We start from the raw sequence: 27,550 nt of genomic DNA on the forward strand, positions 1-27,550 counted from the left end.
TTAGAAGTGGATATGCTGGCCCTGGGCTGCATGTAGGCCCAAGCCTCCTCAGCCTTGGGGCAAGAGGAGCCCCATGCCATCAGGGTGCGCCACTGCCTTTCTAAGGGATGTCTGACCTTGACACTCCAGAGCAAACTCTGACGATTGATCGGAAGAAAACAAAAGTCCTGAGCACATGGCCCGGTCACTACAGAGACTTTCCCAGGCAGACCCCTCTCCCCATTCCAGCTCCAGGACAGGTGGGTCACCATGGAGAGGATGATGGTGGCAAGGGCAATAGGTAGGTGGCCCTGAGAGCCACCTCCCCACCCCTGGCCCAAGGACCCCAGTTAAGTGCTGACCCATCACATCTCCAGCTGCTGTACACCCAGTGGGGAGGCAGACTGGCCAGGGCTTCACCCATTTCCACATTGAGAAGTTGGGCAGCCAATATTCCTCTTTGCAGGCCTGTCTAGGGACTCCCCCCACCCTGTGCTGGCTGGCCACATTTATTCTCTATACCACAGTCATTTCTAAAATGCAAACTGTTGGCTGCCCTTAGGATAAAGGCCTGGCCTCTCCTGAAGCACATGCGCTCCCATGAGTGGCTGTAGAGAGCAAAAGGTGAGCTGGCTCTCCAGGAGCCCAGGGATGGTCACCAAAGACAGAGGAACTAGAGAAAGCAAAACTGAATGCCTGTGGCCTTGTCTGTGTGAGTAGCTCCTAGTAGGAGCATATTGGGTGAGGAGGAGGGTGAGCAGGGCAAAGTCTGAACTGTCTCGTGTCAATGTTGAGTGAGGAGCCACAGAGAAGGTCAGGAAACACTGGCCTGTGGGGCAGATGCCGTCATCCTGTGTTACCAAGTAGAAAGGAAGACATGTACCCAGGTGTGGAACCCAGACCAATAGGTGAATGTGTGTATGTCCCCAAGCCTTTGCCTCACCATGTCCCACCCTGGGGCAGACCAACAGAGAGGGCAGGTGGGCACTATTCATCCTCATAAGTGACCTCATCCTCTCCTGGTCACTTTCGAGTCACCATAGCAGTGCAGCCCCCCAGAGTGGTAACCACAGCCTTCTCTGGAAATAGGTACTTGGCCTTTGGCTCACGTGGCAAGTGAACTCCACAGCAGAGGTGGGTTCCCGGCCCAGTGAAGCCAGTTAGATCCTAGAGCTGGGCTAATGCCCCACGTGCTGCCAGCTGAGCTCCCCAGACCATGCGGCCCTGGCGGCCGCCTGCAGCCATCTCTTCTCAAGGCCTGAGCCAATTCAGACCTGCAGGTCACTCCTGGTTCTTTTCTGCTAGCTGTGACCTTAGTCCCCACTTGACATAACCCCATCTTCCTCCTGGGCTGAGTCCAATGCTGCCTTTAGGTGGCAAGAATGCTCCTGGGGTTAACAGTCCCAACCCTCAGCCTTGGGGTTTTGAGCTGCCAACTGGTTTGGAGGTACAAGGCTTACCGCTGCTTATCTGTCTCCCTGCTATAGGACACTGGCTCTGTGTGATCTGTGCCTGGGCACCCTCTCTGCCAAGAGCATGCCAGCCTGAGATGCTGGGCCTTCCAGTCTCACGCTAGCCAGCTTCCTACCCACCCCCGCCCCCGACTGCTCAGACAGTGAAACGTGCCTCTCCTCCCCCAGGAATACAGACCCCCAGCTACAACCCCGCTTTATTCCCGTATGCCAAAGCTTCTGGTACTCAGAAATTCTTTAGACTGTGCTCTATGGCTGCAAGGTGTCTTTGATGTCCTTGAATCCAGCTGTTTGGCCTGAATGCCCATAAGTGAGGATACAGTGGTAGGGAAAAGGGAAATGACATGCCTAGGAAAACAGCCTGGCTGAGGTGGGCAGGGCTCGATGCAAGAATCCCTGTCCCTCAGGCTAGGACAGGGACCAGCATGTGGGCCTCTGGCACACATACATTCCTGCCCGTGCCTAAGCAAGAGGGAAATGCCATGTTCACATCCCCAGTCACTATGAGGCAGACAAGGACTCCAGGGCTCTCATGGACAGGGACTGATGCAGCCACAGTCCACATCCACTTAGCTTCCCCAGCGCTTCCAGCCCAGCCAGCTTGGGAATCCAGAGCAGGGGTGGCCACAGAGGGACAGAAACAAGGATGAAGCAAAGAGGCAGGCAGCTTCCTGAGGAAGACACAGTGGCCTTTGGGCCGGGTGCTGCTAGACAGTGATCTCCCCACACAGGGGAACAGAACGGAGGAGAGACAGGTGGGGGGCCTGGGACATCGGGGACAGACAACGGGACCCCACCTGGAGAGGCCTCTGTGGAGAGAGAAGGGTCCCAGGCAGGGCAGAGAAGGGAGGCCAGCAGGTGGTGAGGCCTCTCGGGGCAAGCTGGGTCTTGGGATATGATTGATGGGGACCATGAGTACCTCCTTGGAGTGAGAAGACACTCCTCTGAGCCCACCCCCATGTCAGGGCTGGTAATGAGAGCCCGCGTCCAAGCTTCTAGAATCGCCCACTCTTTGGAGGACTGCTGAGCTGCTTCTGCTTCATCTCAGGAGGGAAGCCTGCATCCTAGAAAAGCCATGTCTGACATGCACACTGAGAAAACTAGGACAGTCTATCTATCGTCTGACCCCAGGCTCCTAATAAATGGCCTTTGTGGGCTTGGGAGGTTGGGGGTGGGAGGGGGCAGCTCTGGCTCCTCTGGCTGGGCTACTAAGTGAGAGGGAGTGATAGGAACCTCAGCAGGGCCAGGTTTAAGGCTGAAGTGGCTGTGGTAGACGTGGACCATGCCAGGTTTCTTCCCTGGATGGCCCCCACAGGATCCTCGTGCAGGGAAAGGCCGAGCTGAACAGTGGACAGGGGTGAGCAGACACCAGCCACAAGACAGAGGCAAAGTCCTAGCAAAGCTGGCACCTCCATGGGCATTTGGGCTCCCAAGCAGGCCTCCACTTTCTTCTGCCCCATAACAGCCACAGGCAGAAACCCCTCCAATCTTGTATATAGCATCAGAAGGGGAACAAACTCATCCAGACTCTCCCTGCAGAGCAGCACTCAGTCCCCAGTCTACAGAGGTGCCCCCAAAGCAGAACACATTTGAAATGTGACCAGAAGACACGAACCAGGCACAGCACCCCTTCCCTCTCTGGAGTGATGTGCAATCTCTGTGATGGCACTGAGGCCTCCCACCCTGCTGTGAGGGGATGGGACAGGGACAGGGTATCCAAAGGGATACCTTTGGAGTGGGGTCACCTGTTCAGAGTGGCTCCCACTCATGCAGGATGCTCCTGCTGGCCCACTGCAGAAGGTCAAAGCCCAAACGCAGCACCCTTCTGGGAGCTGAGCCACACCAAGCTGCAGGGGACATGTGTCTTACTCCTCTGTAGCCAGAACAACCCTCCTCCAGACTCCCCTCTGACACTCCCTACACAACACTCTCCCTAACCTCTGTAGCCCCCAGGCCCTTCTCCAGGCCTTCCATCTGAGCTACACAGCCCACTGCTCTGAGAGCTCCCCACTTGACCACGGCACTGCAACTGGGACCTCCTGCAGTGGGTGCCGCACTGCCACAGGACAGAGCCAGCCTGCTGACCATGGATACAGATGGCCTTCAGGGCAGACCCAATCTACCTTCTCCACCACGGCCTGCCCTGAGCTGTGAGGACCCTTACACCGCCTCCCTCGGTTCTCTCTTCTGGAACACCTTCTCCCTGGTCTGACAATCTGGCCAACTTCAAGGTCAGTCCAGGCTTCCAGAAGTGTTCTTGACTACCTGCCCCCCTTCCACTTGGTGAGCCTAGTAGATACCCCTCCCCTGCACCCACAGCATCCTGAGACTCACAAAGTAGTGAGTCAGGGTGCCCAGGCCAAGTGCTGGGGTGGGATGCTGACAGCCAACCTCACATGGAAGTGAAGCTGCAGTGGGCACAGGTTCCTGTGCTCCTGAACATGGCTATCTCTTGTCACCCAGGAGAGGGCTCCTCATCTCCAGCCCTAGGGGGCCGGCCTTCCATTTCAAAGGCCTCCACAGCACCGCCTCATTGGTTTTCACTAGCCCCCCCGCAGCCAAGCCAGGCTCATTTCCCACCTGTGAGGAGCTTGGGCTCGAGCTTCAGCCACACCATAGCCTGGAGCCTAAGGAGCCCCACCTTCCAACTAGGTCCACCTGGGTCTGCCTCTGGGAATTAAGCCCAGCACTGACCTGACGGGGCTGAGGTGGCCAGGACCCGAGAGATGCTCTTACTGCAGGGGGTTCCCTGTGGCCGGGGCTGGGTGGGCCTCCCCTGTAGCCCAGCGTTGGCCCTTACTTGTACTTGTCCTACATGGGAAGTTGGGGGAGTGGTGTGTGGCTGGACAGAACCTGAGAGTCTGTGCTGCTGCAGGTGATGGGCTGGAGTTCACGGGCAAGTTCCCTCTGCTCTGACATACCCTGATTGTAGATTTCTTATACATATTTAGAGATCAGCATTTCAAAATGTGTTTTTAATCAACTAAATTCCTGTACTTCCTTCAAGGGGCCTTGCCAATTGGCTCCAATCCATCTCACCTTCTCCACTGGCCCTAGTGAGCCCTGACACCCGTGTGCCTTATGTCATCTGGGTCCCTTCCCCCCAGCTCCCTCCTTCTCCTGTGGAGACCTTCTTCTGGGCACAATGTCCACGGGGCACATGGCAGGCAGTACAGTTATAACCTCCTGAGGTAGGTCTTATCAGCCCACTTTGCAGATGAAGAAACAGCCTCACAAAATCTAGCTGGCTTGCCTCGAACCACCCAGCTGTATGGGTGGAGCCAGGCATGGAGCAGGAGCAGGGCCTGGGCCTGCCCTTGTGAGGGAGTCCTTGCTCTGCCCCCAGGGGCACTAGTGGTCACAGCCTGTCACCATGGAAACCAGGCAGGGACTCCAGGAGCTGGAGCTCTGGTTTGGATTTTAAACCCAATGCTGCTCTCTCAGAAACAACTTGGTCAAACTTTCCAAAGAGGAAAAGTGGAAATGAAGGGGGGCTGAAGGAGGAGGAGGGGGAGGAGACAAATTCCCAGACTGAAGGCCTGGCCACTGTGCTTGGGAAGCCTCCTCTGGGCTAGCAGAATGGTGGCAGGGCAGAGACCTGCAGCCTCCCTGGGGTTCCTGCCTCTCCTTCCCGGGAACTTGGGCAGGGCGGGCAGGAGGGAGGGAGTGTGCCTGCAGCAGGTGGCACCTAGCCCTTCCTGTATGCTGGAGAGGCCCTTTCATGTGTCCCAGTGGGGTGTGTGAGAAGGCGTTCTTTTGGAAAATGGGCTGGAAAACCACTGACCTCACCCACTGGCCCACCTTTGAGATGGGGAGACTGAGGTCAGCAGAGACCAGGACCAGGAAGTCAACAGCCCAACTGCACTCTCAGGGCAGGGCAGCATGCACCTGACCCAGAGTGGGGTGCACAGGAAGGCATGTGGGTCAGGCATGTGGTATCTCCCATCCCAGCCATGCTCTGGGCCCTGCCTGCCATCCACAAGCCCTGGCCACACGTGCAGAGGCTTCTGGCCAGAGGGCCCTATACAGGGCAACCTCACCATCATACACAGTAGAAGATGGGAGACCTCAGACAGAGTGTGATATTCACCCCTGGTGCTTAAGGGCAACCAGGGACCCTCACAGAGCTTCAGGCAGGCCCATGCTCACAAGAATCCATCCCAAGCGAAACCTGGTGGCTTTGCCATTGGATGTACTCTTTTAGGGGAGCATCTCTGGGCCTCTCACTCGGGCTCCTATGGCCAATGCCCATCACCTCAGGAAAGCCATCCTCCTAGCTGCCGCTCTAGCTTAGGCTGTCTCAGAGTGGTCAAAGGCTGTGAGAAGCTCACCCCCTGAACCCCCAAGCTCCCCTGATGGTACCAATGACCAGTCTGGAGGGACACCCAGGAAGCCTTGGTGAGGAAGGGGAGGCAAATGGGCAGGGAGTAGATGCCAGAGGGCAGCAGCCATGGGCACAGCTCTGGGGGAGGGCAGGCAAAGGCCAGCAAATACATCCTGCCCTCCCTTCTGTCCCCACCCCTGCTGCAAGATCCCTTTGGGACCCTCGGCTGCTATCCATACCTGCCACGTCCCACATCTGGAATCCTCCCTGGTAGGGGGTTGCTATTGCTTCCTGTTTTTATCATCGGGTAGATTTCTGGGAAGCAGAATGGGAATGCTACATGGTGACAACAGCCCACCACTGTTGCAGAGAGAGCCAGGCAGGGCATGGGTCTCTCCTGTGACCTGAGGCCCCTCTTTACTTGCCCAGGACAGGGAACTCACATAATCTGGTAGTCGTTAGGCCGAGAAAAGGCCACATCTGGACTCCCTGGGGCTCAGATATGTGACTTGTGGCTACCTCAATACAGGGTTGGGACCACAAGGCTCTCAAGTATAAGTGCTGGATGCTCGCATCTTCCATCTCAGAGATGAAGAGATTGAGTCTGAGCAGTCATGTCCCACCCAGTAGAGGACACAGTACTTCCATACCCTGGCTCAGTCAGCGGGTATGCCAGGCCCACAGGGCCAGCACCATGGCAGGAAGCAGAGCCCTGGGCTCAGCCCTTATGCCCCCACTCCCTGACCCAGGGCCCTCGGGGTTGCCACCTCTGGTTCCTCATCTGCAAACAGGGTTATGCAGCACCCTCCTCCTACAAGGTTTGGATGGGGCCAACTGGTCGGAGCCTGGAACTGGGGCCAACTGGTTGCAGCCTCCTGTCTGCCCTGGGCACCATGGTCAACAGCATGGGCTGTGCTTGGGCTCTTACCTACAACCTTGCCAGGCTGGAAGTGGCTGGGTTGGTGGGTAGGGGGACAGGGAGAGGTCTGAGCTCTCGGACGCCAGGCTCTGTGGAGTGGGAATCTTTTCAGGCTGAGTGATGCTGTGTCCATACTGCCATTGTCCTCAGCCTGCTCATCATGAGATGGGGACCATGAGGTTGCAGGGAGGAATAATGAAGGAAGTGCCTGCCACCCCTGAAATTCTCTGAGTCCATGGAAGCAAGCCCTGTGGCCTCCCTCCCCTCCCTGGGAGAGGCCCACTAACTGACATTTTTCCCAACCTTTTATCTTTTCATCAGGCCATACCCACCAATTGGCCCCCTGCAGCCTGGGGAATGGGAGCACAGGGAGGGCCTGCCAGGCAAGCCCTGAGGTGGGGTGCCTTTAGCCTCAGCAGTCAGAGTCCTCCCTCAGGCTCTCCCCTCACTCCTAGCCATCCTCAGGCGGTCTGAGTGGGCCGCCTGGCCTGTTCGGCTTTCCAAAGCCTTGCTGAGACCCGGGCCTCCTCCCAGAAGTGCGCCTCCCCCTCCTGCCTTCAGCACCGTGGTGCTGCCCCTCCAGATGGTGTGCCTGGGCCTGGGACAGTGTCCCGGGCAAGTAAAGCTCAGAACTCTCTGCCCTGGCTGAGACAGTTATGTACAGTGCCTCCGGAAGATACAGCAGGGACATGTATCCAAGAGCAAGTCTTTAAAAAATAACGTGCAGTGGGAAAAGTCTACACTGGAAAATGTTCTTCTCTTCAGGAATGTTAAACAGCAAGCTCCTGACTGAGCACCCCCAGTGGCTGGGTGGAGGGGGCTGTGGGCTGAGGTCAGTGCTGGATGTGTACACAATCACTGCCGTCCCCATGAGGCTGGCCAGAAACTCTGGCGTGGAAGCTGGCCCACAGGATGTGAGTCCCAGGCCTGGGCTCCAGTCTGGGCTCTGCTACTTGCTGGCTATGTGGCCCAGGGCAAGTCATAGCTGTGCTATCTGCAAGGGTCTCTGCACTGCCCCCCCCCCCCCCCAGGACTATCTTGTGTAGAATCACAAATGCCAAGGGCTTAAACATACCTCTCCCTCTGCCTAAGCATCCTGGCACTGCCACACCCATGAATACATATCTGGAGATGGAAATTGTCTCCAATGGCCAAAAAAGACTGCACATTAGAGGATGACCATCTAGGCTGCTTACATGATTGCGGGTGGTTTTTAAAAAAATTCTAGCTGTGGGGGCACCCGGGTGGCTCAGTGATTGAACGTCTGCCTTCAGCTCAAGGTGTGATCCCGAGGTCTTGGGATCAAGTCCCACATTGGGCTCCCTTCCGGGAGCCTACTTCTCCTTCTGCCTATGTCTCTGCCTCTCTGTGTCTCTCATGAATAAACAAATAAAATCTTAAAAACAAAACAAAACTCCAGCTGTGAATGAGGGTGGCTGGGCTTGGGCAGGGATTGATGACTGCTGTGGTCCTGTCAGGGTGGGGCCTGGGTGTCCTGGGCCTTGTCCCCCCTGCCCCACTGCATGGCGGCCCCTGGGGCTGGTACACTCCGCAGCTTCTCAGGTGGGAACCAGCCCCTCTCCACCAGTCACCTCTTAGGCTCACACGGTCCCCATGGACAGTGAGACAGGGATATGGACAGAAGGCCTAGAGTACCTGTTCCAGGCTGAACCTGAGTCTGGCAAGCCAGAAGCTGTGAAGTTCAACAGAACTTGCAGAGCCCAGGACATGGGAAGGAAGGAGAACCCGGGGATAAGCTAAGAAGCCACACAAGTTTGCTAACCTTTTTAAGACTCTTAAAAACTGGACCTTTTTTCCCTGGAGAACTTGAAGTGAATCTTTTGTTTACTTTTGCAACTGGCCCATAGATCATCTCAACAATGCTAAAAATAGCACCACTGCAGCAATTTCTACTACAGCCAAGGAGCTCAGATTTCCTCAATTTAAACTTTTCCCTTCTTTTCTGTTTTCTAATTCCCACTGTGATGTGACTGCGTTTCCCTTAACCCCGACAACGGCGCTGCTGTGCGGCTCCAGGGATCTTAGTGAGGAGGAAGGGGAGGCCAGGCCACCTGCCACAGTCACTTCTGTTGAGAGCAGGGTCAGGAGCAGAGCCAATCCCCATTCCTCACTGGCTGGGTGGAATATCCACAGCCACATGGGGCCTTAGTACCACAGGGAAGAGGAGAGCCACAGTGAACTCCCAGATAATTTCTGAGAATCTGATATGTGTGCATAGGAAGAAGTGGGATGACGAGCAGTGGCCCTTCAGTGGCATCCTGGTGTCCCTCATGCACACACAGACGCAGGGCCCACACCATACCAGGTAGAAGTGTACGGGACAGTGGACCTGGTGCGCCAGAGCAGAGCTGAGCTCCAGCCCACCCCTGCTGCACCCCACCATGCTTCCTGTCCTCACGGCCCCGCCTAGCATCCCACTGGTCTGAGGGGGCCCTGTGTCCCTCCTCTGCCTATCTCTAGGGCCCATCCACTGGCTGCCATTTCCACCACCCTGACTAGGTTCGGAATGCCTGGGTTCGGGCTCAGGTGCGGACTTGCAGGTAACTAAGCCTCGGTGTACTCATCTGTAAGGCAGGAATAATGGCACTGCCTACATTTCATGGGTTACAAGGATTCAGTGAGCTGTCGTGTGTAGTGGAGTCTCACAGAATAGCAGGTTGGCAGCGCTGTGGGCCCTGCCCCAGCCTGGCCCCTCCAGTACATCATGTTACCAAGTGTGACATCTTGAAGATCTCTTCCATCCTAGCCCCTCTGCCCTACAAGGAAGTCCACACTCTGCACCTGGCCCAGCTGGCAACTCTGCAGGCATATGGCACTCACCTGATGCCCACAATGGCTCACATCTCCCCTTGCTCAGGAGCCCGCCGAGCAGGCACCTCCTCCAATGTCACCTCCTCTGCCTTTTTCCCACTGTCAGCTCACCCTCAGATTCTGAGGTCTCAGCTCTAGGAAGGGTAGGGGTTTATTTAGGCCCGAGGGTCTTGAAGAGCACGTATGCAAAAGTGACTGCAGTGGTGGGGCTCAGGCAGGTCCTGACACCTGCTGGAAGAGACCAGCCTACAGCAGGGCTTGGGGGTGTGTGTCAAGAAGAGGTGGGGTAAACTTGGGAGGGCTGAGCTGGGAAGTGACCCTGTAAGGGGACCACAGGAGGAAGCCCTTACTGCATGCAAAATGGTCCTCATCCAGTATGTTTTCAGATACTGAGGGAGGCACTAAAGCCAAAGCCCTGAGGGCATGGGAGGCAATGATAACCAGGTGAGGTTCCAAAAGGGGGAGCAAAGGGTGGCAGGACTAACATCTGGCTTGAACAAATCCACCCTTGCCCTCACATCCTCACGATCCTTCCCCATCTAGCCAGCCCTACCCAAAACCCACTGTGAGCTCTGGGCTCCCACAGCCTTTGTTCACCAGCTGACCTCCCCTGGGGAATCTGGACCCCCCCCCCCCCAAGAAGGGGCCTCTCTAATGGCTTGAAGGAAGACAAAATGGGCCACAAGGTGACAAAGAGCCATGCAGAGAGTGCCTAACTACCAGGAGGCCTCAGAGCAAGGGAGAGGCAAAGGACTCTATCCCCTGAAGGAGGGGGCAGAGACACAGGACACAGTCTGCCACTGCCCACAGCAGGCATCACTAATGGAGCAGAGAGAGCCTGGATGCTAAAGGAGCTGGTCATGGAGTGGGACAGACCTGGCTTTGAACTCCAGCCTGGCCACTTGCTAGCTATGTGATCTTGGGTTACCCCCTGGGCTTCCGTATACTGTTCAAAGAGGGGAGACAGAACCATCTCTGCAGCAACCCCCCGCCTTCCCCCTGTCGCATGACTGCTGACAAGTTTGGGTGTAGAAGCATACCCCACAAATGTGCCATCCTTCCCCAATACCCAGAGCAAGCACATCAGCTGGGGAATGGCCTATGAACAGGGCCTAAAAACAGGGTCACAAGCTCTGCTGTCCAACAGGGGAAGCCAGGTCAGCCTGGTGGGCCAAGGATAGAAAAGGGCTTTTGATTTTGACAGCCTATGGCACCTGCTGGTGTCAACTTCCCCATCTGTACAATGGGGATAATAATAGTATCTAAGCCACTCACACATGCTGTGGAGGATCAAAAGCAGCACCCCAAATAAAGCCCCCAGTGAGTGCCTGAAAATGGGGCCAGTCTTGCCATCACTGCCATGGCCAGGCTGGGCACAGATGTCCTGGCACTGTGGCAACAGTGGCAGCCTCCACTGTTATTGTGCTCTGCTTCTCCTGGGTGGAGCTGGGCAGGGATTGTCTGCCATAGACAGGTGGCCCAATTCAGTCATGCCTACACAGGCCCAATGTATATGTGAGCCAACAGTGCAATCCTGGCCCCCAGGGATGGCCCTGGCCTCTACCATGGCCCAGCTACTGACTCCAGCCCCCATCATCCTGGAATCCCAGCCCCACCTGCTAGGGCAGGGCTAGATGCCCATGTTCCCCTGCCCATTGCCAGACCATCCTCCCTACCCAGCCAATCAACCATGCGGGCAACAGTCCTGCTTGGGAGCAGCTGGGCCAATCCCAGTGTAGGAGCCAACCTGTTCCTGGTTTCCTGCTCTTCTTTCCTCATGTGCAACTGCAGGCTACACCCACAGCTTCAACACTAGACAGAGTAAGGTTCGCATTCTTCCTCCAACATGGACTGGCATGGGACCTAACCTCCTATGGCACCTCCATGAAATGGTCCTATGGACACTGGACCTCACTGACAATGTAGCTCGCCCAGGGTCTGGCGCATGGCAGGTTTCACAAAGGGACAACACATTCCTTGAGATGTGGACACAGGGACAAACAGAAATGGAACCCGAACTGGCCACGAGCAGTCCTGAGAGCAGAAAAGGTAACATTGGTGGACTGACTTCAGGAAAGGTGTGGGTCTGTTGCCAACCAGGGGCTTCCTATTCCGATGTTCCCTGGCCCTGACCAGAGAGAGTGGGCGGGACTCTGCACTGAAGCGCCCCACAGGCTGGAACACCCCACGCTGACACTCTTGGGGCTTGTTTACTGCCGGGAGGCAGGACAAATCTGCTGCTGTCAGGAGCAGTATAGGATATAATTAACTGGGTGGAGACCAACACCTCGTCCCTGGGCCGTGCCTTGGTCTTCCCTTATGTCTGCCTGTTGCAAAAGGCCCTGAACTTCGGGCTGGCATCTGGGGGTGGGTGTCAGTGACTCAGCTCCAGGAGTGGGTGCAAGCAAGGCAAGGGCTGCCCACAAGCCCACCAGGCACGGTGCCTCTTGGGAACTAGCGGGGGGAGGGGAGTTGGAAAGAAGGGCCTCCCTGCAGCAGGAGGAAGATGTCTCAGGCACAGACCCCAGGCCCTGGCCAGGGCTCACTCAAGCGAGGATGTTGCCTGTTGTCCCTCACTCTGGAGCTGCTCACTTCTCAGTTAACTCTGTCCCAGGTAACTCACAGGTGGGAAAAATTCAGTCTTTAAGCATGTCTCTCCTGCTGGGCACTGTGCTAGGTGCTGGGAGGGTGCTCTAGATGAAGTCCCTGCTTGAGAGGGTTTGGTGTGCTAGGTTCCAGAAGCCGTGCCTGGCACCACTGGCCTCCATCTGGACCCCCAGCTCCCTCCCAAAGGCTGGGACACTGGCTGAGGCCTGGCTTGAAAGACAGGCACGGTCTCAGGCCCGGCCGTGCTTTAGGCTCAGAGGCTGGGCTGCCCGCCTGGGAGGTGGGCCCACTGTGCCTGCCTCTCCCTAACACCTGGCATCTGCTCATTGGGTAGGTGGAGGAGGACTCCCCCCAAGGTCACAGCCAACTGGCAGCAAGTTAGAGAAGGAGTGTGACTGATTCTTGCCTAGGAAGATGGGGTGCCAGGGGTTTCTGGAGCCCTTCTCTCTTTTCCCCCAGCTCTGGCAGGCAGCTCTCCCCTGAGCTGGCTGCCCAGCCTATGGGGGCCCTTTATTTCATATCAGGGCCCTTGGTGAGCACTCACGCTCCAGGGCTGGAGACCACACAGCACAACCGCTTTAGGACAAACAGAACCACAGAACCCATCTGGGCATGCATGCCAGAGCCGGTCAGACAGAGGGACTAGCCATGGGGAGAGGAAGGGGCTTGGCCTTCCCGATCACTCCATAGATAGGCCAAAAGGAAAGTCATCTCTGGTTTTAAGTGCCAAGTAGGGGCAGAGAGGGGACTGGTGAGAGGGAATCGGGGCAGGACCTGCAGAACCATCTGGCTTCCAACGTGTGGAGGCACTGGTTTTGGAGGGCCTGTGACATAGCCTCCACTTCTAGGCACTTGTCCAGTTGAGAAAGGAGACCAGGGAAGGCCATGTATTTGTACCAGTGGTGAACTGGAAGCTACTGCTCCCCTGGGATGAGGACAGGCAGATAAGCTGAAGGACAGACAGTAGAGCACCATGTCACACTGACAAAGGAGTGAGCATGACCTGCATCTACAGCCACCAAAGGCCAAGCTAGGCCATGCACAAAGGGGCCCATATGGTGGATGGAGACAGCCCTGTATTTCAGGCTGCCTCACTTGAGCTAGGGCAGGACCAGAGCCTCTGGAGGTCCCTGGCCCCGTGAGAGATGGGGCTCCCACCACCAGCTCCTGCCATGCCCCTTCTGGTGCCAGCACTGCCCTCCTGCAACACCCCTGGGGGATCCACAGATAAGCCCCAAAGCCCCATGCAGGCTGACTCCTGATCCTATGAGTGAGCTGTGTGATGTGCTTATTAGCATGTGTGGGTGAGGGCGTCCATCCACCTACTGTGACCACCCTGCCAATAGGCAGCCCCGTGCCCTATGCAGGGCCTGATCAGGGATGCAGTGGCCAGGAGCCAAGCCCACCCAAATCCAAAGTCTATGCTCTTCTCACTGGTCCCAGGGCCTAGGGTCCCACCCTGGGTACCGCTGGCCACAGGCTGCTCACCAGAGCTGCAGGCAGACCCCCACATAGGGCAGGAGTGGCTACGGGGGCACGGTGGCAGGGCAGCCAAGCCCCAGCAGGCCAGCACCTTCCCTCCACTTCCTCAAACTCGAGCCACAGCAGCTGCCCACCCCACACAGTCTTGGACACAGGAAGCCGTGCTAGTTGGGCCGTCAGCTTCCTTTGCTTCTTTCACAGTGGCTGGAAACTGGGTTGAAATAAGAAAAAACCCTGCCTGCTAAAATAAGCAAACATTTTGGGAAAGGAGGGAAAGCCATCTCTGGCTTGGTTACTATGGGAACATTTCTGAATCAACTACAAGAGGGAGAGAAGTTCACTCTGGACAGAGCAGCCCAGCTCCAGCCTATGCAGGCCCACCTGCCCAGAAGTGCACACACCTGTATAGGATGCTGTAGAAGCTTCTGGGCACTCGAAGACAAGCCCTTAGTCTCTACCATGTGCTTGAAGCCTACTTTCCCAGCCCCCCTCCACCCAGAGAGGGATAGCCCCCTGGCTCCCCTGACTCTGCAGCCCCCTCAGGGCCGGCACTGGCTCAGGAGGGTTCACATGTCCCCGGGCCCAACTCCCACTCCATGTGCCCAGCCCTGGGCCTCCCTGTCTTCCCTGCTCTGCATAGTTGGCCTGAGGAGCCGCCTCTGAATCACAGAGCCACACGCCTCCGCTGGGCCCGCCCGATGCTGTGAAAGAACAGGAATCAGGGCCCAGACCAGGCCCCGCTGGGGCAGGGAGGGCCGCAGGACTTCAACCAGCAACGTCCAACAACTCTGGCTCTGTTTTGGCAAAGACCAGACTGTTCTGCCTGGTGGGAAAGGGCTGAGGTAATGGGGCCCTCAGCTGGGGCTCCGGCCTGCTCAGGAACATGAGTCGTGGCCCAGGAGCTCCAACCTGCTCGGCAGACAGCCCGCAAGCAGGGATTTTCCATGGCAGAGGAAGGGGGTGGGCTGGGAACTGTTCCTTCTCAGTCAAGTTATGGAACAGTAGGACTGGAGCTGTGCCAAGTTCATTCCTCTCTCTCTAACCACACTGCTGCGCCCTGCTACATGCCACGTCTACGCTGCTACGGGTCCCCAGCCAGCTGTGTAGCAGGCCCGGTAAACCCCACGTGCAAGAGCTCCCTTGAGGAAAGCTGACATCAGAGCCCCAGTCACACTTACCGAGCCTTCAGCATCCATCCCTCTGTCTGGCCCTTCACCCTCCCCATGAAAAGACTCAACCAGAATGACCTTAGGCATGATCCAGCCATGAGGAGCTCCCCAGAGGGTGCCTCTAACCTTGCTCACAGTCTCTTGGCCCTTTGCTGGCTGAATGGTACTGGCCCTGCCATGGGAGCCCCACTCCAGCACACCCAAACTCCTCAAGAGTTCCCCATCTCTCCCATGTGCCCCCATGGTGTCCTACAGAGGCCCTACACGGGCATGCCCTACACATGCATGTGGAACTCCACCACAAGCCTGCCTGTACCCTGTGCAGGGACACTGCGGCAGCCACCACTGGCTGGACCTAGAGGACGTGCCTGGAGACCATCCTGTAAGGGAAAAAGTACGACGGCACACACAAAGAGTGAGCACCTCTCTGGGCCAGGCCGGGACAGCTAGAGATTCAACGAGGTGCACGGCACAACAGTGCGCACAAGGAGACCCCATGCAGCCTGCCTGTGAGCACAAAGGCCCGCATATGTGCCCACTCAAGAAGACTGTGGCCTTCGCACAGCACAATAGTGCGTGGCAGCTTCCAAAGAGAGATGGCCTGTGTTCCTCACAGGGAAACTTCTCAGACTTAATGTCAGCTAAAAAAACTCCAAGGTGCTGAAAAGCATGCGTGTGTGTACACACACATACAAGTTCTAACAGCTGCACAAGCTTGTCTGACTTTGTACACACACCTGAGAAAGGAGAACAGCCCAACCATACACGGAAGCACCTCTGAGAAGGCTGCAGCACGCCTGCACTCTACTGTGCGTCTGGACTGTGTGCAGTGACAATGTGGCCCTGTATAACTCACACACTTTTTAGAAACTGTCATTAAAAAATAATAGGAGGGTCCCCTAGCTCAGGCCCTTGAGGATGATGAGGCAGGCTGTCCAGACAGCCTCTTGGGTGAGTGACACCAAAGATGGGAGCATGGGTAGCCTAGGAGGGTGGGGACTTGAGGGATGGCAGGCCAGGCTGCACAGTGCCCCTGTCCTCACCTTCCCTATACCTCTTCACAAGGACCAACAGCCCTGTGCCTTTATCCCCACCCCAGGCTGAAGTACACAGGAAAGGAGAAGAGTCAGGCTGCTTCTCCCGACCGATAGCCCCAGCTGTCAGTGCCATGGCCCTATCCCAGCAGAGTCAGCTGAGGGGGCTCTAAATGCTCCTCTGTAAACATGGCAGGAAACCATTTCCTCACACTTGGTCAAATCTGCTAGACAAATTTGTGTACTAAGAGCACACAGGGTCAGCATTCTCTGGGTGTGAGGCAGGGCTGGAGGAGTGTCCACCCTGAGAGTCTTCCTGCAGCAATGACAAGGACAGGGTAGGGTGGGCTCAGCAAGGGCCATCCTGTCACCAAGCAGCTGGGAGCAACTGTCACTTGGGTACTTCTCAAATGGGGGTGCAAGTGTCTGTCTGGCCTCTTCGCAGACAGAGGTTAACATCTTGGGTTGGAGAAGCTTGAGGAGCCCCAACCTACCTCCAAAGAGAAGAGCAAGAAAGTGGAGGTGGCCAGCACTTGGGCCAGAGAGGGCCCGAGGTGGGTAAAGGCAGCAGGTCACTGGGAAGCATGGAGAAATAAACAGGTGACACAGTAGTGGTAAAGCACCCAAATTATCCAGTCCAGGCTGGGTGGCCTATATCTGCAGGGGCTTCTGGCTACAAGGAAGTGCTGCCCAGGTGCCAGGCTCATCCAGGGGTCTGCTAGCCTTCTCTTTCACAGGCACAGCCTGATTGCCCTTCTGCAGAATTCATTTTCTGGAAGGCCTCAGAAACCACAGGAGCCGCTATGGGGAATGAGCCCAATGTGGAAGGGGCCTGGAGCACCCAGCTGCCAGCTCAGACGTGCCCCAGGTTTACAGGCATCGAAGGTGCTGGTCTCCTAAACTCTATCATCAGGAAGGGTAAGCACTCCACCCATGAGTAAGAGAGGGAGGCTGGCTCTCTCCTTCTAACATTACTGCATAGTTTCTGAGGGCAAATACTCAACAGCTATTTTCTTGAGCATCTACCATGTGCCAGAGCCTGAATTAGGGTCATTACCCCATTATATAACTTGATCTCTATAATTACTCTTCAAGGCAGGTAATAACAGTAGCTCATTTTATAACGGAGCTCAGGGAAACTAGCTAGCTGCCTGGCTCTAACTTCAATTTAGCAACTGCAGAAAAAAAGGTTTGCACAATACTGACAAAAAGCCCATTTCATTAATATATAAAAAGTTCTTATAAATCAATATGAAAAAGACCAATAATCTAATAAGAAAATTAGCATGAGTTGAAATGACATGGAAGAAGAAATCAAAACTACTAACGTCATATCATGGGCAATCCCACTAAAAATGAATGGAACACTATAGCATTTCTCACCTACTGAAGAGCATATATGAAACAGTTAAATAATATAAAGTATAGAAGAGGTCTGAAAAAAATGAATCTAAGTTTGGGAATGTGGGCTGGATCTTTGGAGGATACTATCCTCTAAAACTTGAAAGGCACCACAAATCCTTTGACTAGGAAATTGTTTCTAGAAATTTATCCTATGAATGGGTTCCCACATAGCAAAGGTATATATATGAAACAGAAATAACAAGACTAGAAACCACCTAAATGCCCATCAGTAGGGGATGGGTAGGTAAACTGTGACATATCCATATGTTAGGAATACTACATAGCTATCAAAAACAACGAACCAGTTCCTAGATACCAAGATATATTTTTAAGTGAAAAAAAAAAAGTCAGAAGCACATATACTTGTCCTTTGTGTACATTTTTGTGCCCTGGCTTATAAATAGGCAGACACCTTCTGGAAGGATATACACAGGATGAGGACAGTGGTGGCCGTGGGATGGTAGCTGTGGCCTAGGCATCTGGATAGGAGGGAACTTCTCTTTTTCTACAAACCCTTGGTACTGTGTAGATTGATTACAGATTACATCTACTGATTGTCTATAAAATATCCACAGGGAAAGAGGGCTGGCAGATGCAGAGCTCCTAGGCTCCGTGGCCCCTGCCTGGCCACTAGAAGGTCATAGCCTGGGACAAGAGAAGAGCCACAGACCCAGACACCTCACTGCCTAGCTGGCTCTCAGTGGGGAGGCCCCCATTGCCATGTGCCTTGAGAACCAGCCTTTGATACACCCCTCCAGACCCAATACCTGCTCTCCTCAGCTTCTGTGCAGACCCACTCTACCCTTCAGTTTCCTTACATGTAACCGGAAATCAGGGAAAACAGAGAAGAAACCAAAGCTCAGAGGGTCTGGGTAACTTGCCAAAGCTACCCAGCTGGGAGCTGGCTGTGCTGGGAGGGGTGGATGAGGACTTGCTGCTGGAGCAGAGCGAAGGACCAGCTGTCTCTGTGTAGGACAGAGCAAATGAGGGAGGGCTGGGCCTGGGTGGGGTGGCCAGGAAGGGTAGATGTGGGTTTTAGGGGGCCCCAGGATAGAAAGCAGACAGACTTGGTAACAGGTCATGTCCTGGCCAACGGGTGGGTCTCTACCCTACACAGAATGTCAAGGCTGGAAGGGTACTGAGAGCCTAGCACTGGTTTTCAAGCCAAACTTGTTTTTGAAGCAGTAGACCTGCCTTTGGTCAGAATTTCCTAGGTGCTCAAGACCACATGGGGCACCTGGAGCTGCTCCAGGAGAAGCAGACCATGGGCCTAGAGCCCCTTCACTACTGCTTGCTGCGACCCTAGAATATCTGGGGCTCCAGAGAACACACTGAGCTCATCCATGCCTCTCCCCACAGAGGGACAAACCAGTGCCAGAAGGGGGCAGCGACTTGCCAGAAGTCGCTCAGCAGGCACAGCCCCACTCCCGAGTCTGGCGCACTCTCGACTGCGCCACCCTGCCCGCCCTCTGAGGATGCCGCAAAGCCGTGGTCCCGGGAACGCCCGCCCAGGGGGCCATTCGCACACGCCTCCGGCGCAAAGCAGTGCAGCAAGCAGCCTCGGAAATCAACAAGGCAAAGTACTCACGTTGAAGAAATTGGTCTTGTTCCTCTCGCAGAAGAGCCCCTGTGCCGGCATGTGCTGCAGTTGTTGCCACGGGATACCGCTGCCTAGCAACACGTCGCGGGCCCACTGGAGGTTCTGGGGAAACAAGAAGTAGGTTGGAAGTGAGTGTGTGGGCAGCTCGCGGCGCCCACGGGGAAGGGAGGCAGTCCCCTCCTTCCTGGCTGCGTTGGCAGAGCGGGGATGAGCAGCGGCTCCTGCAGATACCGATCCCGCAGCTCCAGGGAGCTCTGGCTGCGGGCTTTGATCATCTGGCTGTGGGGTACATTTCCGGAACTGATTTCCTGCCTAGCACCGGCTGACTTAGGAGAGTGTGGCCTCAGATTGCCCAAGAAGGGCACAGATAGGGACCCCCACCTGGACTGGCCTTGAAAATATGCTATATGGACCTAGCGCCCTGCCTTCTGTCAGGAGGACCCCCACTGGCCCAAAGGGTCAGCCCTGACTTGTCAGGATGTTAGCAATACTCATCGCAGCTGGGAGACAGCCACCTTAGGCTTGGAAGAGCTAGTCTCTGTAGGATGCCAGGGGCCTAAGTGCTTGGGAGGGGAGGGGGGTTCTATCCACAGTGCTCAGGCCAGTGTTCCCTGGGCAACCGTGCCTCTTGGAATCCAGGCCCAGGGGCCTGGTAGGGTGGGAACAAAAGCCTGCTAGCCCAAGTGGGACCTGGGGGCAGCCTGAGAGGCTAGGTGTGGGCCTGGCTCCTTTGGCCTTCTCTGGGACCTTCTCACTGACTCAGAGAGCAGCCCTTCCCCACCAGCTGCCTGGTCTGTCACCTTCCCATCTCAGGTCTTTCCCAGGGAGGCTCCCACACCCGGACCATCTCACCACCCAGCACCTGGGACAGTGCTGCCTTAGAAGGGAGAAGCCAGCAGGGGGCAGAGTTAGTACTGGAACATGAACTGCCCAACATCAGCTCCTCTTTTCCACAGCGCCCATTCCCCCAGCCAATCAGTACTCCTTCTCCACCCCCGTCCAGGTCCCTTCCTTGTCTCTCTCACCCTTGGTGCCAGGCCTTTATCACCTTGTGTCCCAACTGCTTAATGCCTTTTCACGTCTCAGCCTGCAAACTGTCTCACCTGCTCCCACTGTACTTACTACTGGTCAGGCTGAACTTAAGAAATAGTCCCCCTAGTCACAACTTCTGGCAAAAGTGCAAGCCCCAGCTCCCTGGCTTGCTGGCTGAGGGCCCCTGCTGGCCTGCATCCGAGCTTCTGCACAGAGGGACATGCCCAAGGGGCTGCTATTGGAACTGAGGGCTGCTCTGCACCCAGCACCAGGCAGGACCCTGAAGCTATGAGGGGTGGGACACAGAAATGAGGGTCCCTCTGGGATGGAGACAGGTAAAGTTTCAGGCATGAATCTTCTGGATGACACACTCACGGCAGATGAAGCTAGCTCTTCTGTGGAAGCCCAAGGGAGAACATCATCTCCTGGGGGAAGCCTGGATGATTAAGCCTGGCAGTGACTCTAAGGCCATTTCCTACAGGGACACGGTTCTGAGAGTGGCTGAAGGCTGAGGCCCGGTAAAGTCAAGGCTGCCCTTGCCCGGCAGGGCTGCAGCCCAGCCTGGTCTAAGCAGCTTTAATGTAGGGGTAGGGGATGGAGGGCCATGAGCAGCCCAGCATGTACGACAGCAGGGAAAACCCCAGCTGGACAAGAGGGCACATATTGTCCACAGCCCTCTACACAGCTGACCCCTCTAAACCTGCACTCAGGAGGCTTGCTTTTTCGCTCAGAGCCCTCCTTGAGCCCAGACACCTGCTCAGACACATCTGACATGCTGAGATCAGAAGCAGACTGAGACTCTTCCTCTCTCACAGACTCCAACCAAAACAGCAAGGCGAGCACAGAGAAGGAATCATACCAAAGGCCGTGTGGGGGCTGCTCTCGCAAAGACTCAGCGGCTGTCAGGGAGGCGCAGCCACAGCTACAGTCTCCTGAGACATTACTTCTCCAGGACTCTCAAGTCTTTCTAGCACCTCAGGAACTGATGCCATAGTCATTCATGGTGAATGATGAGGCTTCCTGAAGGCCAAGGCACCTCCTCTCTGCCCCTACATGGGTGAGGCAGAAACAGAGGAGAGGAGTTACCTAGGCAGCAACAGTCCCTGGTCCTCAGCCAGGGAGCACAGGGGCCACTCTGCCCTATACACAGGAAGAACAGCGAACTACTCAGGCCCAGCCTTCAACTTTTGAGCTCCAGTGCAACGAGGGATCAACTTGCAGTTCACACTCTGAAGTCCAGAGCAGCGTCCCGCAGTCTGGTTCAGAGACCCTGCCTCCCAGACCAGTCTATTTAGAAGCCTCTTAAGGCTGGTTACAAGCCTGACCAGTGCTTCTACCAGGGGAGGGAGGGTCGGCCATGGACAAACTGAGTGCAGAGCAGGGAAATAGGGTAGGTCAGGTGTGCTTCATTACAAGGAATGAGATCTAACTCAGATTAGTTCAAGCTGGTCAGGGCTCTTCAGGGCCCCGGGACACAGGATCCAAAGAGAAGCTAAAGCCTCAGACCTCCAGCAAGCAGAACAACCACTCAAGAAGCCCAGGAGAGATGCTCACAACCTCTATCAGTACTTAGCCATGATCCTTTGGTCTCAGTGCCATTTGGTTCAAAGTCTCTCCTAAGCAAGATGTGAGAGGCTGCCAGTCTAATCATCCATGAAGGGGAGGGACCTTCACAGAAAGTGACACAAGACAGAAGAACCGATATATACGCTTTGAATATGACAGGTGAGCCCACCTGACCACCTATGGTCCAGCCTAAGGAGGTCAGCGAGACTCCTAGGGGATATGACAACTAAGCTATGACTGGCACACAGCTGTCACTGAACTGGGGTATCCCTAGAGCATGCATGAAAGCCCCCTCTGGGGCTCCTTTGGGACTTAAGGGAAGTATCCAGTTAGCAGCAGTTTGAGAGGGGTAGGAAAACAAGACTCAAAGAGGCATCTCCGAGGTGGCCATTACTTTCTTTTTCTTTCTTTCTTTCTTTTTTTTTTTTTTTTTTTTTTTAGGATTGGCCATTACTTTCATAAGAACAAGAAAATGTGCCTTCCGTGTGACTGGGGATATGTGAGAGAGAAGAGTGTCATGGCCAGAGTAGAGAGAGTGGGAGACTCTGCTTCCTGAGCCAGATGTCCGATTCTAGGCCCCAAGGCTGAGGGGCAGGAACACACATCCCTGTAGGGCTTCGGTTTCTGCCATAACCCTGCAGCTTCTCCCATAACACCTGCACCAAGACAGCCCTTCCCACAAGAACAGTCAGACAGAAGGTGGAGGACCACAGAGGGAGGAGACTGTGGGAGAGGTCCCAGCACTCTTAGAGACCTGAAAACCAGCCACTTGAGAAGAGTGCAGAAAGCACTGGCCTGCCAAACCCGATCAGGATTGTCAATTAGCCTCCTGCAGACTTGGCCCCCGCACACCAGCAGAGAGCAGGGCTCCTCAGCCGTCTCCCAGGCCCGCCAGAGAGATCCGATCGATGGCTATGGCACAAAGCGTCCAGACAGCTCATGGAAGACCTTAGCTAATTTATATCTGAGGCCCCAGATGGGAGCTGACAGGGACAAGGAAACCTGCCCAGAAAACTGAGAAGTGCCGGGGAGGTGAGGGGAGGGGTATGGGGAGCTGACCCACCATGGTGCACCTGTAATGCACAGTCTGCTCTGCAGCTTCACGATATGGGGAGGTGAGACACACACCACCACCTGCACTAAGCACAGCACATCACTCCTCATCCTACACTGTTGCCAGTTTACCAACAAAAAAACAGCCTCAGAGAGGTCTCGGCGGGGGGGGGGGGGGGGGGGGGGAGTCCTGAATCCCCCAAGCCAGGAAGCACCAAGCCAGGTTTGCATTCCTGCCCAGACCTGAAGGACTCCAAGGCTTGGGTTCTTATCCTGCACCCCCATCCCGGGGCGGGCAAGTCATTTTACAAATCTATGTGCAGCTCTCAGGCAGTCCTGTCTCAGGTCTTGAGCAACCTGTCACCATGCCACCGGCCTGGAGCCTCAGCTTACCGTCACCTCTGGGAATGGGAGAAACACAACCAGGCCACTTGCCAGTTAACGGCACCAATCCTTCCTGGGATCCATGGGCCCCTGAAGCTTAGTGCACAAACCCTCCTCTGACAGAGGGCAGAATGCACTAAATGCCCTAACAAGGGGCAGAAGGAGGGCAGAGTCCTGATGAGAGACAGGGAGAAGAATCCCAGGAAGCACGCGGCACCTTGATGTCCTGCACCAACTTCCTTTCGCCTGGACATTCCTATCCTGGCATAAGGCAGAGGGACCCTCCTGACTCCTCCGCTTGAAGGCCTCAGCTCCCTCAGACTGAAAGCCAGCTCCACACCTCAGTTCACTCACACACATGCAAGTTCATCTCCTTCCCTCCCCTCTCCCATCATGCGCAGCCCTGCAGCCATTCCTGCCTCTGCCCCCACTGTGGCCCTGCAGGTCTCTAGGCCTAGCATCATCTCACCCCATTCCCACCTGCCCCTCAATACTGTCCTCACAGCCTCATGGCTACCTTAATAGCCTCCCTGCCAACTGTGACGGCTTTGTGGTCTGCCCCCCTTTTGTCAGACCCACAAGGTGGCTCCACATGGGGCTAGACCAGTATGGGGTCCATGGAAGGGCTGTGACAAATATTTGGGAGGAGTGAAAGGAATGGGCAGTGTTCGGGTTTGCGGGACAGTTTGCAGGAAGGTGCCAGTAGTACGTGGTGGGGATGGAGGGCCCAGGACTGGAGGCAGGAGTGCTGGGGCAGAGCCCTCATCCTGGGCTCCCCACCCAAGGAAGCTGTTGGGAAAGGAACTGCTTGAGAGCTCATGTGTGGGCAGGCTGGAGCACAAAGGCCATCTTTTTTTTTTTTTTTAAGATTTTATTTATTCATGAGAGACAGAGACAGAGACAGAGAGAGAGAGAGAGAGAGAGGCAGAGGCTCCATGCAGGGAGGCCGATGTGGGACTCGATCCTGGGTCTCCAGGATCACGCTCTGGGCTGAAGGCGGCGCTAAACCGCTGAGCCACCCAGGCTGCCCTCAAAGGCTATCTTTTAAGACATCTTTCTCTATTCTTTCTTCCAAACAGTGATTCAGAAGCCCCATGTTTGCCTGGCAGTTCTCCACATGGGCATGCAGCAGTACACACTCAAGTTTTGTTGAAGGAATAAATGAATGACTGCTGGCCTCATTGGGGCCTCAGAGGCCCACTTGGGAGGATGGAGGTGGTAGTGACCATCAGGCCACTCTTAGGGTCAGCTGGAGAATGCGAGATAGCAGATGGGAAAGCACCTGTCTACAAATGCACCAAGGTCCTCACCTGCACCTCTGAGAGAATGCCCCTACCCATGCAGCCTGCTCCCCCGCCAAGCTGAGACAGCCCGTGTCTTCTTGGAGGACCCGGCCTTGCCCCTGAACTTGGCAGAGTGTGCCACTGCTCCTCCTCTACCCTTCCTGCACCGACCTGAAAAGCCAGGCCTGGGGCGTACCCCCTGACTGCTGGGTGGGTTTGACCAGCAAGAAGCACCAGCAGGAGAGCAGAGAGTAGGGCAAAGATGAGGCCGAGCATTTATCCCAAGTTCCCTCTGGTGCCAAGGGTCGGCCACCAAAGACCGAAAGTTCTGACAGGTAGCCTGATGCAGAGGTGCCCTGGGGCTGGTCAAGGACCCTGCATCACACCTACCCTGTGGGTTCCAGATGTCCACCCAGGCCACTGAAAATCCCTTTATTAAGGCTCTTTGGATAAGTGGTTGGATGGAGCCATCGAAGGCCTGACTGGCAAACCTCTCACTCTCCACACAGCAGCCCGAGGCGTTCATGTACAATCTTGTGGTAGCTTTAACCTCACTTAGAATGATGCGCCACAGCTCCTCCCTGCCTCCCCAGGTCCTCAGGAGCTCTGAATGTATCTTCCCCCCCTCTCCTCCCTGCCCAGCCAGTCACACAGGCTCCTGGCTGATTCTAGTCCTGCCAGGCCCATTCCTATCTCAAGGCACATACGTGACCCATGCTGTCCACCCAGAAGCCTCTCTTGGTATCACCTTGGCTAGTTCCCTCACCTGCTTCAGGTCTTTGCTAAGAGAGGCCTTCCCAGACTTCCCTGCCTAAAGAACCACACTCCCCCCACTGCACACCCTTACCAGCTTTATCTTTCTTCTGGATGCATCACTAACCCCCGTTAGGTATGCTTCTACTCTCCCTCCCCTCTGTGTGCACTCAAGGGTGGGGGGGCTCTGCTGTGCAGACCAGTATATGCCAGCCCCTCAGGCAGGGCCTCGCATGTATCAATGCAGGTGACAGCTGCGGAATGAATGAACCCGTAGAGATGCATAGGCACAATGCTGGCGGGGGCAGGGTGGGCAGTAGAGGATGACACTAATACAGGGGTTCGGCCGTACCATGGTCTGTGGGATGAGGAGGTGGTGGTAGTTTCTTCCACACGCAGTACAATTTGTAATGGCTGCTGCCAGTAGAGTACTCAACCCATTCAAACTGCTGGGATCCATAGCTCACCTCTTCCCAAAGACAGAACAAGGAAGGCAATGAGCCTTTGGGGGGGGCATTTGTTCCCCCTCTTCTGACCCCCAAAGGCACAGTGAAATCTTCAAACCATGTTGTAGACAGACTTTGAAATGTATAACTGATATTCTGAAGTTGAGAGAAATCTGGAGTTTCATTTTGCAAACAAAGCCTGATAAGAACCTGGCTTGCGAGGATCAGCAGCAGCCCAGGGCTTCTGCGTGGGGAGCCTGTGGCACAGCATCCTTTTGGGTATACAGAAAGAGAGCAGGGATTGAAGGAATGGGGGAACGCCCTGCTGTGTGGCCGGCACGCCCTCGTCATGCCTGGTCCTGCCGTCTGGCATGGAACGCACAGCTTACCACCTGCTCCTAGGACACTCACTCATGTGTATGCAGCAGGGTCTCCCAGGCTGCACCCTTGGGTGGCTCTGTCACACCCGCCCATCCTCATGGGTTCTCGTTTAACCTGACTCTGCAGGTTCTAGATGTGAGCTGATGGCACAGGCAGGTAGGGAACCACCCACAATGGGTAAGGAAGGGGCAGGGGCTCACAGCCCAGCTGGCCCGTCCCTTGCTCAAGCTCACACCAGAGCATAAGCGGACTCTGAAGTCAAAGTTCAGCAGCTTCTCTGGAGATCACAGGTGGCAGCAGCCCTGCTGGACTCACCTGGCAGGAGGCAGCTCTGTATCAAACAAGTTCTAAACAGACACTGGGGCCTGGGCTCATCCCGCACAGGTTCTGGGTCAGAGAAGTGGGTCTGACTGGGCTGGAGCAGCGAGGCCACTATCCAGCCATAGGTCACACTGACAGGGCCTTGTCACCTACCATTAGGAGGATGTACTGCAAAAGAGTTTGGCCATGATGCTGTGCAGCTGCCTCCAGGAGTACACTGGGACAGGGACAGAGGCCAGCAGCTGGTCTAGAGCACTGTTCACGGCGAGTGGCCTCTGCTCCCATCAGAGCAGCATGCATGTGGGGCTTGCAAGACAGGCTGCTCTCGTCATCAGTATGCATGTTTCCCAGCTGGTAAAGCACTATTAATTCACTTTTCCTCACAGTAAAACCTACAACCTACAATGAAGGTGCCATTATCCCCGCTTGACAATTTAAGAAATCTATCCATAGGACTGAAACTGGAAGCCAGCTGTCTAGCTGGCCGAGCCTGAGTGAGGTGCTGGGAGCCGGCACTTGGGAGAGGTGGCTCAGGTTCCAGCATGCACACTGGCAAGAGGACAAGTGGTGGGAGAGGGACACATTCTAATCACAGGGTCTGGGGAAGGGCCAGGCCTATGATCAGAGCAGACTGATAGCCCCTTTTCCATCTCACGCCCCATAGGCTCCGGAGCAATCCTCACCTGAGTGTCACCTCTCAGTGATAACTTGGATGCTAATTGTGTCAGAGAGCTGTTCCAGGTCAGAGGGGAAAAGCCACACAACAAAAGGTGGGCTTCATCCCACAGCAGAGCCAGCAAGGCTCACACTTGCCCTGGAGGGTGGGAGGAAAACCTTTTGGTGAAGTGTAGGTTGAATAAAGGCCAAGCCTTGACGTAGGCAGTGCTAGACCCAGATGAGCAGAGCCCCAGCCCATGGGCCAGAAGCTGGCCGTATGCCAAGCCCCAGGAAGGTGGCCTCTCCCAAAGAACAGGCCCTTCTCCTCTCCCCTCCTTCCTCACTTGGGATGCCATTCACCCCTGGCTCACTGCCTACCTCCTGCCACACTGACCAAGAGCAGCCCAATTACTAAGTGGCCACTGCACCCACAGGAGCTGGTATGCCAGCCTTGCTTCTCCTAAACCTCCAGCCTCTCACACAAGTACTTTCAGTAAACATTTCCTCACTCTAGTCCAATGTAGCCAATCAGCAGCCGTGTGGCTTTATCAAGAAGCTGGGCATCCATCTACCTGGCCAGGTGAAGGGCCTGGTCTAGAGGCCTTGGTCCCCCCCACCTCGAGAGCAGAGACAGAGGAAACATTTGAGCCTCAGGAGGCCCAGGCCTGGCCACCTCCTCCCCAAGGGCTTCAAGACAAGCTGCTGTCCCCTCACAGCCTCAGTTTCCTGCTCCCCCTGCTGGGCAGCATGCTGGGTGAAACAACACTGAGGAGCTGGCCCAGGCCAAGTAGTCTCAGTGCAGCACTGGAGTCTGTTTCTTGACCTTTCTCTTAAGACACTGAGTAACCAAGG

The 27,550-nt window shown here is 55.6% G+C and overlaps 1 protein-coding gene and 1 long non-coding RNA gene across 8 annotated transcripts in view; one reads left to right on the plus strand and one right to left on the minus strand.

The window, feature by feature from the left end:
- CABIN1 (calcineurin binding protein 1) overlaps nt 1-27,550 on the minus strand; it is a 150,893-nt gene that overhangs the window by 27,602 nt on the left and 95,741 nt on the right. For all 7 annotated transcript variants that reach the window (XM_025474719.3, XM_049101520.1, XM_025474720.3 and 4 more), the window contains one exon: nt 18,811-18,924. In XM_025474719.3, coding sequence (XP_025330504.1) covers nt 18,811-18,924 — 114 coding nt within the window. The remainder of the gene's footprint in view (nt 1-18,810; nt 18,925-27,550) is intronic.
- On the plus strand, nt 19,123-25,648 carry LOC112676926 (uncharacterized). Its single transcript, XR_003146768.3, has 3 exons — nt 19,123-20,372; nt 20,670-21,579; nt 23,937-25,648. It is a non-coding gene; the product is annotated as an uncharacterized LOC112676926 (long non-coding RNA).

The sequence above is a fragment of the Canis lupus genome, chromosome 26 (assembly GCF_003254725.2).
Source record: "Canis lupus dingo isolate Sandy chromosome 26, ASM325472v2, whole genome shotgun sequence".
In the NCBI taxonomy this organism is placed as follows: Eukaryota; Metazoa; Chordata; class Mammalia; order Carnivora; family Canidae; genus Canis; species Canis lupus.